At 36.4% G+C, this 12,789-nt stretch overlaps 2 protein-coding genes and 1 long non-coding RNA gene across 3 annotated transcripts; 2 read left to right on the plus strand and 1 right to left on the minus strand.

Annotated features, from left to right (window-relative positions):
- The first annotated feature begins 488 nt into the window (after nt 1–488).
- LOC141612891 (uncharacterized) lies at nt 489–7,597 on the plus strand. The gene is made up of 10 exons (XM_074431642.1): nt 489–737; nt 1,961–2,183; nt 3,111–3,203; nt 3,284–3,385; nt 3,559–3,726; nt 3,827–3,915; nt 4,452–4,573; nt 4,708–4,892; nt 5,127–5,411; nt 6,046–7,597. Exons 1-10 carry the CDS (start codon nt 595–597, stop codon nt 6,568–6,570), a joined length of 1,935 nt encoding a protein of 644 aa, XP_074287743.1. The 5' UTR covers nt 489–594; the 3' UTR covers nt 6,571–7,597.
- An 876-nt stretch (nt 7,598–8,473) lies between these two features.
- Nucleotides 8,474–10,959, minus strand: LOC141612898 (small ribosomal subunit protein uS8z/uS8w). Its single transcript, XM_074431647.1, has 4 exons — nt 10,798–10,959; nt 9,498–9,645; nt 9,173–9,333; nt 8,474–8,796 (listed from the first exon to the last, which is right to left on the minus strand). Exons 2-4 carry the CDS (start codon nt 9,628–9,630, stop codon nt 8,698–8,700), a joined length of 393 nt encoding a protein of 130 aa, XP_074287748.1. The 5' UTR covers nt 9,631–9,645; nt 10,798–10,959; the 3' UTR covers nt 8,474–8,697.
- LOC141612902 (uncharacterized) lies at nt 10,090–10,884 on the plus strand. The gene is made up of 2 exons (XR_012529207.1): nt 10,090–10,175; nt 10,211–10,884. It is a non-coding gene; the product is annotated as an uncharacterized LOC141612902 (long non-coding RNA).
- Nucleotides 10,960–12,789: the final 1,830 nt, after the last annotated feature.

A 12,789-nucleotide genomic window follows, 5' to 3' on the forward strand; every position in this document is an offset into this window, starting at 1 on the left:
TTAGGAACTTGCTTGCAATTTAATAAAATTGCAAGTTAGTAGCTCAATCATTGGAGTTGATCATGTAAACTAGCTTTGCCCAAAACTTTTTAAGCTAGTATGGAGCTACTTGCTTAAATGGACCCACACGTATAATTTAACCAATAAAAAAATAGTGATCATATTAATAAGGTTTTAATTTTTTTTTTTTGAAATTTGAAAATTGAATAAATAAATAGAGGAGTATATTAAGCTGATAATAAGTTGGTTAAACCATTGGAGTAAATTCTAGTTTAAAATGGTTATAACTTGAGAAAATGATGTGACAAAGGTAAAGCTAGTGACATTGTAGATGCTCTCATGTGCCCAATCTCGTCCATTTTTTCTTTATGCCGAAATCAAAAGTAAAAACGATCGAGAGAATTGAAGAAAAAAAAAAAAAAAAAAGACAAATCCAGTTTTGAGTTGGGTGACAACATTAAAGTCCTCCCACACCTATTTATACATTCACTACTTTGTTGACTGAATTCTCACTATTTTCTCTCATTCATTTCTCCACCATTTCTCTCTTCTCTTCTCCAAGGGTTTCAATTCCATCAATCTGCTATATCAAACATGGAAGAAAAAAAGCAAATCCATCAACCAAAACTCGTCGTTTTGGCTGACTTAAATGTTGATCCTCCTGAATTTGATGATGACGATTCTACCCCTTTCCTTCCTTCTGCTCCTCCCCCTCCCCCTCTTCCTCTTCTTCAAAGGTTCTTCCTTTTTCCATCATTTATATCTTGTTCTTTCATTTGGGTCTTCTTCGAAATTTGATTTTTTTTTGTGAAAAATTGTTGCTTTTTTTGGGGGGGTTTCTTGAGTAGGGTTTTTATTAATTGGACTTAATTTTGCGGATTTTTGGTTTTTTTTTTTTTTTTGCCATTTCTGGAGTTAATTTTGAGAAATTTGATAGTTTGGTTGTGTTTTGAGGGTATGTTAGGGAAAAGGTGAAGTCTTTAGCTTTGTTGGGTTATTTTTTGAACTGTGAGTGGTAATTTCCGAAGGTAAACAAATGATTGGGACGGAGGGAGGGAGTAAGTTACAAGAGAATTTAAGAGATATGAGTTGTTGGGACATGGTTTTTTTTTGGTGCAGAGGATAGAGCAACAATATGAAATTATTTAGGATACTTATGGCAAAATTGCTTTATTAAAGTATTGTTGTGCTGGATTTTTGGGCTGTTTTATTGGTTTTACTTGGGTTTTATGGAGTTGAAACTTCGAATTCAGTCAATTGGGAGTTCGGTCTTGAGATGTATAACGAGCCAACGGTTGAGGAAATCGGAGGGTTTTGATAGGGTTTCAAAACAATTACGAATGACTCCTAACAGAATATTGTAAGAACATTATATTATAGGTTAGAACCGTAATTGGACATCGGACAGATTTCAACAGGAACTGGGTTTGGAGGTCCCGTGAAAATGTATGCTAAGCTTGAGAGAATGTATGGTAGTCTCATTTGCATATCAGAGGAAGCAAAATGAGAAGTCCCGTGAAAATGTATGCTAAGCTTGAGAGAATTATGCAAACACAATAATTACAACTACATTGTGATATCTATAGTCTGTACAATAATGTGTTCTAGTTGCTTATTTCACGAGATTTGAACTAGTTATAACAAACTTTGATAATGTTCTTAGATATCCTTGAACATCAAAATTAACATTGCCAGCTTGGATTATTCGATAGTAAAATGACAATGCCGTTGAGCTACAATTACTGTTGCTGATGAGCTTCTGTGTTCACTTAAATCTTCGTTAATCTTGTGATGACTTATGACTGAACTGTTTAAAGAAGCTCCACTCTTAAACTATCTGTTGTTGTATGTGCATTTCACGTGTGTATGCAGAGTGTTTCTTTCTTCCCTATTGTGCGTGTTGCATCGACTTTACTTTTCTGTCACCGAGTAATTTTTGGGTTATTATGTATATTGGCAGGTTTCCTGTCAATGATAGTACCTTGGAGAAGTTGCCTCTGATAGTCAAAGAAGGCAGTGATGCTATAGAAGGTGAAAGTAAAAGACTAAACAAATTAGGAAAGTGCCGACCAAAGTCCGGCAAAGTTGAAGACCATCTCGACTGTGGGGCTGATGTTGATGGAGATCAACATTCTCTTGGGGCTCCGTCTTCCCGTGAAGAGAAAGTTAGCAGCCTGAAAACTGTGAGTCAGTTTATGTTGGCGTCTTCTTTTTGTTTATTAACTTGCTGGTTCTCTTGGAAGGTTAGAGGACTATTGAAAAATGGTTATTAATTACTACTACTCCCATAGCCCCGTTGTCTCATAGTAAGATTCACACCCCTTTTGGAATAGGTTATTTTAGAGGGATTTGCAAGAGGACACAAAGCAAGGTTTGCCTAACTCGTTATGAAAATGCTACATCTGACACGCAATGCACCCATTATATACACTTCCTCTCATTCTATGGAAAAGAACCATTGTAAATGGCACAAATATGAGTAAGCTTATATAAATCTTGACTATCATACCCTTGCAAGTGAACAACTCAACACTCCTACCAGGACAAAATTGTATAGAAATAACCTGAAAATGAATAAAGCCAAGTGCGAATTTTATTGGAAGTTGGACTTAAATAGAAAGTGTGAACCTTACTCCAAGAGACTCCAGGAGTATATTTATAATTCTGTGATGATAATCCCTTTCTACGAGTTTTATATCATAAGCATAGTGCTGAGTACCAATGATATTGAATCAAGCCACCTGTCATTTTGTAAACGTTTTGAGGATTACCACGTTCCGTGACCATGTTTTAGGACATTGTAAGGCGATATTGGCGACAATTATAGAGACTAAGCTGTGATATTTGATCCTGCAGCCTTGACCAAAACTGAGATTAAATATTATGGTTGAGCCTCATTATGTGAGAAGCTTTAAAGCTTCAATATGGATTCTCAGTTAAATAAATCACCTTAAGCTAGGATACATTTTATTGGGACGCTTAACAGTTAACATCTAGCTAAGGTGTTGATACATGTATCATAGCTAAGGTGCATCTACAACTCTAATAGGTCTCAAGAGGTAGTATATTTTCCTATTTCATTAACCAATCAACTTTGTTTATATATGTAGGGCTTGATACATGTAGCAAGGAAGGCTCCAAAGAATGCGCATGCTCATTTTTTACTTGGTCTAATGTACCAGCGATTATGTCAGCCACAGAAGGTTGCTGCTAGAAGGTCTTGAGCCTCTTTTTTGCATTATGCACCATGTTTGGGCACTAATTTTCTGTGAAAATGTGGCAGGCAGTTCTTGCATACGAGAAGGCAGCCGAAATTTTATTACGATCTGATGAGGAAATTGACAGGCCAGAACTGCTATCATTGGTTCAAATGCATCATGCCCAGGTCTCTATTATTTTCCTCTCCAAACACGGTTTCTGTCTTTCTGAATAATGAAGTGATTGCAAAAAAAATAAAATATAACAAACTCCTGTATGAATATTTTCTTATTTACTTCTATTTTAACATCAGAGACATTGCTCTCGTATGTAAACAATTTCTTCTTATCCTATGCTCAGTGCCTTCTTCTAGAAAATATGAGCGAGTCAACTTCTGATAATGAGCTTGAAGTAGAAGAGCTTGAAGAGGTACTTTCAAAGTTAAAGGAATCAGTGTTATCAGATATTAGACAAGTACCTGTTTGGAATACTCTAGGAATGATTCTCCTTAAAACTGGTCGTCTGCAGGTATGTTCACTTTAATTATATGCTTGTATATTGAGATGCATTACACCTTTTTCTTGTTTCTTAAATGATCTCGTGTCTTTTTTTTTTTTAATGTTTGTAGAGTGCAATTTCAGTATTGTCAACTTTATCAACGCTGGCACCGGACAACTTGGATTGCCTTGGAAACTTAGGTCTCGCTTATTTACAGAGGTAAAGACCCAAATGTTATTCTCTTCCATATTTAAACATTGATCATGAGCACTCTGTTCTCTGTGAGACACTCATGTAATCTCGACTAGCCTCAATTAGCCTATAATTGTTTTTGAGGATGTCTGTGTGAAAGTTAGTCTTAAAAGGGCGAGGAACTAGGAAACAACTCAAAATAAAAGCAAGCAAGCATCTAAAGACCTTTGTTATTACGCTTCTCGTGAAATGTTTATCTCAATAGGAGGGCTTTGTTCTTTCGGACTTTTTCTTTTGTAATGTTTCTTTCCAACTCCTGTTCTCTTTAATTTTATATCCTTGCTGGCTTTTCTCAACTTTATGGATGAAGCCTTATTTTGTTTACCAAGGGTAATTTCCTACCGATCTTCTATAGTAGTAGTTTGTTCCTGTCATTGTATAAGAGTAATAATCCTGATATCTAAGTTTTTTCAGCGAGTACATGACAATGATACTGCTTTTCTTGCAACCTCATATTCTTAATATCTGACCGCTTCCATATAACTTGACTATTTTTCTCTCAGTGGAAATTTGGAGGCTGCCTTAAAATGCTTTCAGGGTCTAATTCTTAAAGATCAAGTCCATCCCAGTGCTCTTGTCAACTATGCTGCCATTATTTTGTGCAAGTATAGTTCACCTGTTGCAGGTTCGGAATTTATAATTTAAATCACCATTTCTATGCGTTTTTATGTTATCAGCGCTCCATAGTTTTGTGGTTTATCTTGATGCCGTTATTATTAGAAAGTCTGATACCGACCGAATCATACTAAAAAAAATTAGGTGCTGGAGCAAGTGCTGGTGATGTTGGTGTAGAATCAGATTCTATTGTTGCAATAAGCACGGCAAAGGAGTGTCTGTTAGCTGCTCTTAAACTAGATCCTAAGGCAGCACACGTATGGGCAAATCTTGCTAGTGCATACCATATCATTGGTGATTATAAAAGCTCGAGCAAGTGTTTGGAAAAGGTACATTGTTACATCTCTGATGGAAATTTTTGTAATATGCTTGTAAGCTGCGGTTACTTTGGATCCCATTTGTCATCTGCTTTTCTTCCTTTAATGGCACTTTAGTTTATTGTGAAGTAGCCCTAGTAGGAGTCAATTTGATGCAAATTCTCAACACAATTTTCCTTGTCGGTCACCCGGTTGCCTTTTTTGGGAAAAAAAAATAAAAAAAATCTTATTGTACTAATTTGGCAGGCAGTTAAACTGGAACCCAATTGTATGTCTACACGTTATTCTGTTGCTGTCCACCGCATAAAAGATGCAGAAAGATCACAAAATCCCAGTGAACAGCTATCTTGGGCTGGAAATGAAATGGGTTCGATTCTTCGGGAAGCAGATCCTGTGTCGATTGATCCTACGATCGCTTGGGCTGGGCTTGCCATGGTACACCAGACCCAACATGAGATTTCAGCAGCATTTGAAAGTGAACAGAAAGAGTTGATGGAAGTGGAAGAGCATGCTGTTTACAGCTTGAAGCAGGTGTCATAAACATCTAGAAAATAATCTTTAATCCAAATTTATTCTCGTTGCATATTGCTGCTTTGAACTTGTCGAGGAATTAATCATGCAAGGGAGCACCTTTGGGGTTTGACTCCTCGACTCCTTTTTAGTTATACATTGTCCGTATTCGAGTTTTCTTCATTAGCTAATTCATGGTCAGGATGAAGATAGGTTTAAATGAGTGATGCAAATGTAGGTACTATATGCCCTTTGTAATGTAAAAGGGATTAAGGTTGCCTGCACTTGAGACCTACCCAACTCACTTGCTGCGGCATTAAGAAAGTGTTAGTTGATAGTAATCCTGGTTGATTTTGACTACATAATATGTAAATTAGTGGTCAAATGTTCTTGCTACTACCTCCATTGTAAATTTATTGTTGACATTTGACTTTGGTAGTCTATGAATGTCAACTTTGACTTCTAATTTCATAATTTCAGTAAGTATATCTAGAAATTCAGGTGTAAAATTTGTCACGCTTGATTTATGATGTGCGTAAAGTTTCTACTTTTCGATAATCTTCCATTATTTCATGAAGAGTAGCTGAATCTCTCGTTCACCAAATGAATCTTTTCCTGTTGTTTTGCTGATTCATGTCCTTCCCTTGTTTTACAGGTCATAGGAGAGGACCCAGATGATCCTGTGCACTGGCACCAGCTAGGGCTACATAGCCTCCGTGCCCAACAGTTCAGATTATCACAGAACTATTTCAAGGCTGCAGTGTCTCGATTTAGAGACTGCAGCTATGTTTGGTCAAATCTCGGTATCTCATTGCAGTTATCTGGAAAAGCATCTCTAGCTGAGGATGTCTTCAAACGAGCATTAGGTTTCGCTACATCAGAGCAACAACATGCAATCTTTTCCAATCTGGGGAATTTATACAGGCAGGAGAAGAAATATGATAGTGCGAAGGCTATGTTTAGTAAAGCACTTAAACTTAAGCCCGGATATGCTCCAGCTTATAACAATCTTGGGCTTGTATTTGTTGCCGAGGGCCTTCTTGAGGAAGCCAAGTACTGCTTTGACAAAGCTTTACAGGCCGACCCTTTGTTAGATGCTGCCAAATCTAACTTGATCAAAGTTGTGTCTCTGTGCAAGATATGCAAGGTTGTTACTCCAAGCTTATTAATCAAGGATTAGGTTACCCCCCGTACATGTTATGATGTTAAGTGCGTAATTAGATTGATGATGCAGCCATGAGCCCTTGATCAATTGGTGAGGGGGTAATCTAACTTGGTTAAAATGCAGTGGATTTGAACTCTGGGACGGTCTGAAAGAGGGAGAGTTTCGCCACCTTTGTGATCCTCTCCAGGCTTAAGTTCAGACTAATCCGGATGGTCTCTGTAAGACTGTGTGACCGATCTGATGGTCAATGGCAGCTGATCAGGTTGGTCTAGTACATGCTAGAGCCGGTACCTGTCAAAGCAAGGTAATTCCTCACTACACTATCAGTGTTTCGTTAACCAGCAGAGCATGTAAACTTCAGCTCAACAGCAACAAGATGAGATGAGGGTGGGCATAAAGCTTGGCTTTTGAGAATAGTTTTGAAGTTTTCAACTCGGGTTCTAGAAGCTAAATCGGTAGTGGAAAAGGCAAGGAATCTCCTCAGAAAAGGAAGTCTGAGCTTCAACAACGTTCCTGCATAGAAGGGTACTGACAATGAGGGTCTAGCTGATCATTAAGTGGGCCTGGGCGGTATCTGAACACATTCAGTTCCATCTATACAAGAGCCCGGGCATAGAAAACTCGTTTCTATGAAGGAAGAGCATTGTATGTAGCTTGTGGCCAACATAACAAAATTACAAATGTTAGGCTCTAGGAGCAGTCTGTGGACGCGGACACGTTTTATGCCGGTGCAAATAACTTGGCTTAGGCGGGAATCCGAGATGCATTTTAGGGCAGGGAAAGCGCAACTCAGGTTTCGGGTAGACATACACTTAGCAGAGAAGGGCCTGTTGGGTTAACAACTAATTGAGATTTTTGACACGGTAGGAACCAATTAGTCTGATTTTAGAGGTGGGGGAAGTAATTGTACTTACACAGGTCAGTAAATTGAGGGAGACGCAAGTTATGTTAATACTGTCTACGTCTTGTCAATAGTGTATGTGCAACTTATTCAATGTTGACATGTTTTAGTGAATTGTCGACTTAAAGTCGCTTATTTTTCTTCCAAGATCAAACTAAAAGAGATCGCTGCAGTGGATGAGTAAATGATATTGTGATGTGAGGATAAGAAAACCAACTTAGCATGTGCTTGTAATTTATGAATACCGGAACCAAAGACATGTTTTTTAAAGATTTACCTTGAGTCAGCTTACTGTAAATCCACTCGGTAAAAATCACATTTGTCCATTCGCAAGCATTCAAGGAAGATTACGGGCTTTTTTGTTTATGGTCTCTAGTTAACAGCCATACAACAACTTAACAATGCTGAGAAAAAGAAAAGGACCTCACCGAGGGGGGAAAAATGCCACAAAACATGTCAAAAAGTCCGTTTCTTAGAAACGAGATCATGTCACGTTACAGAATCCTAATCCGTAGTAAAAGAAAGTGACATTCTACATACTAGAATTGAGTTTCGAGAGAAAATACTAAAAAAATTGTACATCTGCTTTACACAAATTTTCATTATAGACGACAGATATCCGTCTATAGTTATAGACGGGTCAAATATCCACCCACTTTAAGCATAAGACAAGCAACAAGTTGCATGATACCTAAAAAAGTCCCCATTTTAAGCATATTTAACCCGTCTACTTAGACACCCAATTCATGTTGATCCAAGGTTGGAAGACGTTTGGTAAGTTTTACAGAGTACATACATAACTACTAGAAAAAGTTTCATATTGAAAATCTATTATGGGATATAGTGAGTCGTGACCAACTACATCAGCTATGCAAATAAAAGCATCACCACGCAAATAAAAGCATCACCAGCACATAGCCAGACATACGAGATTGAGCGTATACAATTCAAATTAACCCTTGAGCAAAAAACAGAATTTTAACAAACATTTTAAAGAGCATGTTGCAAGCAAAAAAATCCACAGGTGTAATGTGCTTCTGGCACACCAAAATTTCTTCATTAATTGTGCAAATCATAAGACAGGAAAATAAACTAGAGTAGAACCACCAATCATAACAAAACAAGGATTCCACAAAAAAATAAAAACAAGTCTTGAAGATAAGAGACCGTGTTCCAAAACGACTTAGAAATAACACCCGTCTATAAGCTTAAACATTGCGGTTTCATTCAAGGTATAACTCCTAATAAAAGAAGCCTAGAACTTTGCCTCCAACATTCTTTCTCCTTGCCTCTTCATGATCCATGATGCCAGCCGATGTTGTCAACACGATGTACCCAAACTGAAGTTAAAGAAATTTTTCAATAGGTCAGAAATAATGAAGATATGGCAAAATCAAAGATAGCTAAAAAGACTACACTACATTCACAAAGGAAGAATAACACTACGCAAGGATTGTGATTGGATGACACCTTAATTTTAAATAAGGAAAGGGCACAACCAAGGGGGACAAGGCGCATGGACCGCAGACCTTATTGCAAACAAGTTCCTTAGATTATGATGGTATTTTGAAAATCGAATAGTGTGACAATAAAACTTTCTGCATTTCAAAGAGGCTTGATTTGCGAAAAACTAAATGCAAGGGATAGTTTACAAAGCAGAGGGGGTAATAGCATAACAAAAAAACAAGGAGGTCAAAGGATTAAACTATAACTGACCTGTCTAGAAGGAAGAAGTCTAGCAGTCCATGATTCAATCTCCTTGACACCAACATCAAAACGGGGACTGATGACTCCACACTTGTTCAATCTTCCATTCAATTCAACAACAATCTTTCCTGATCGATGGTCATCGACATACTCGAACTCACCAATGTATCCTGAAACATACACGAGACAATAAGAATTGGACCAAAGAATGTATACAAATAAATTCACATAGGACTCATTTTTTGGAATTGAGATAGTATCACCAATTATAATCTTCGTTGACAGCACGAAACAAACAAAGATTACAAAGGAAATCATATGGCCCCTCACTTACCGTGCCTTTGCATAACCAAAAGAACCTTGATGATCACTTTGGAAGATGGCCTAATGAGGACCTGACGCTTTCCTCTCTTCTCAGCATTATACATAGTCTTGAGGGCATCATTCAGCACACTGATTCTCACCATTGCTGCTCAGAAAGGCTGCATATGAATTTTGAATATCTCGGATCAGAAAACTAACACTTTCTAAACTCAATCACTAACTGTGTCTGACGATCCGACCAACAATTCTTTGCATGTAAAAGTACATCAATAGAAGCCTTATATATTAAAGAAGACAACTACTCGCTCCGTCCAGGTCATTTGTTGTCCTTTGTTTTTGGCACAAAGACCAAGGAAAGAGGAGAGGGCTAATAGCTAAATGACAAATGAAACAAATTGAGTGTGGATGATCAAATTACTCATCAAGTTCATTATTAAAATAGAACAGACAACAAATGACTGAGACACCCAAAAATGGAAAAGGACAACAAATGACCGGGACAAAGGGAGTATAATTTATTTAGCCAACACATTGGGTTGTAATTTACGAGGGAATGAAATAATCCTTTATTTTCACATCAAAAGTAATTGCTCACACTGCAGAGTGCAGACTGCACTACCCTTCCCACCGTTCTATCGATTCCATTCCGTCCCACCCATCCCCTCCTTGACTTGTCTAGAATCAAAGGGTTAAGGGAATGACATACAGATCACCTTAATAGAGGAAAACACAATCGGTGGATTCTCTTCTAATTATACCACAAAAAGTGACATATCGAATCAACTCTAATTAACAATGCATAAGTTACAACACTAATTACACATCAACAAACAAAGAATAGTAAACCGAACATAATTGACAAACCTACCATAAGCTCAACTTTTGGGACTAACTAATAATTTTACACTACACATCAAACACAAAAATGAGGAAATCGAACAAAAATAATCTAAAACGCATAGTTTTATACCCAAAAAATTACCATCTTAACCTAGCATACAAATTAATTACTAAGCCATCCATAAAATTAATAGCTTCAATAGAGTAATTAAAATTAACACATAAACATCATTCAAAAAGTTTTAAACCCTTTAAAATAAATCACAAAAATTGCTTGTAAGATCTAAATAAACAGGAAAACATCGACACAACAACATACCCACAAATAAAATGATCAAAAGTTGCAAACTTTACAAACAACTAGATCAAATTATAATCACAGCATTTAACATTTTATAGAAAATGTTGATAAGAATAATCATTCATTGCTTAATTAAACAGAAAATGAAATCGAGAGAAGAAATTGTTACCAAGAAGATGGATTGAGAAAGAGGTAAAATCGGCGGTGCGAGATAGAACAAGAGAGAGAAAGAGAGAAATAATGGTGTGAGGTGTGATTAGGGTTTTAAGAGGGGAAAGTTTCACAAACCCTAATATTGAAATTGGGGATTGGGTTTCATTTTGTCGTGGGCTTGTGTATTTGGGATGACCCAATGTCGATGTTGTAGTTCTCTGGATAACTCACTCTCGAATAAGACCGTTTTATGGGGTGAATGTGTGATGGATTCATTGAGAAATATTACTCGTAGTACTTTAGTAATTTTATTCGTAAAATTGAAACTCTGTAAGTTATAACTAGTTGAGATCCCGTGCTAAAGCACGACATTTGTGAGAGTTAAATTAATTGAGCTTTAATTTTACATAAATGAGTTGTAGTTATAATAGTATGTTGCAATGTATTGATTATAATGTTACTAATATTATTGATGGGGCATATTCTGCACCCGCTGACCGAGTCAACATATTGACACGTTTTATTTATATAATCAATTGATTTTTGTACTTAGCTTTAATTAAACTCAGTTTCAATGTCAAAATTTATTTATACATCATAGCTAATTTTTGTACGTTATTTAAAATGGCAAAATTTATTTATACATCAAAATTTATTTATACATCATAAGATTTTGGAGATTTTATTTGTATTAATTATACTCTTTAATCTATATTATACTTTATACAAACACTATAATGTTTGGAGACAGAACTTTTCTTTGTATAGAAATATAGGATAGGATACTGAATATTTTATTTGTGGCAAAGATTACGCCTTTAGTTATGGAAATCTATAAATACTATTAAGTAAGGTAGTATTAATATAAAATATCAATGTTTGGACCCACCGAGTTTCTTGTTTTACAGAAAAAATTAAACTTACACCTTGACTTTTTCGTTGGCCCACTAATGTAGTGAATTAAGATGACAAAAAAATAGGTCCACTTATAGGAGAATGCATTTAGGCGGGAAAAACATTGAGTTTTCTTATTCTTTTAGTTTAGTGGGGATTGTAGTTTAAAATGTCTCGATTGGATAATAACTCGTTTTCAGTGACGTAGCCAAAATTGCTAGAATGCGAATCTATGTAATTATTTGTTTATTTTTTGTTAGGATCTTTAAGCAAAAAATTCAAATACTTGATAATCAAAGGTCATTGGTCCGATTGTGAGATCTCAAGAGTTCACTAGCCAAGTCACTGAGCGTGCCTTAGTCTAGGTAGCACAGACACTTCTCCTAATCAGCTGTCTCTTGTCCGACACCGTGTCGGACACCGACACTCCTCGGACACCCGCCAAAACGTGTCGAACACCTATAAAGCCGTGTCTAACTTTCAACATTTATTCGGGCACGTGTCCGACGTGTGTCTATGGTATTTGGGCCGTGTCCGACGCGTGTCCTTGACATTGGACATCATTTAAGGGTGAATGATGTTCTTTAAACGAGAAATGAGCTGTCGAAAGAGATTAATTAGAAGATGTGTTTGAATGGTAATGAAAATGAGTTATAATCAAGGACAAGTTTTACATTCACTTATTTAAATTTAATATCAAATACTTTTATAAAATAAAATCGAAGGTTTATAATTATAAAATATATATTTTATTAAATTTAAATAACGTGTCCCGTGTCCTAAATTTCATGGGATGCCGTGTCACGTGTCCGTGTCTTATCCGTCTCCGTGTCCGTTTTGGTGCTACCTAGGCGTTGGTTAATAGTTGTTTTAGATATCATGATGATAAGTACATATTTTATACATATTTACCCCATTATTTAGCTCCATTTTATATGTATTATGCACTACCTTTAGTGTTTATGAGCTAATATTTTGCTTTCTATTTCCATTTGTATGTTTTCTCATGTTTTGTAGGAAAATGAGCTAAAATGAGCCCAATTCTACTCAAGTACAAATATTAGAAGCATGAGTTAAGCTAAAGAAGAGATGATGGACCAACATGGAAGATGTG

Source organism: Silene latifolia, chromosome 1, assembly GCF_048544455.1.
Source record: "Silene latifolia isolate original U9 population chromosome 1, ASM4854445v1, whole genome shotgun sequence".
NCBI lineage: Eukaryota > Viridiplantae > Streptophyta > Magnoliopsida > Caryophyllales > Caryophyllaceae > Silene > Silene latifolia.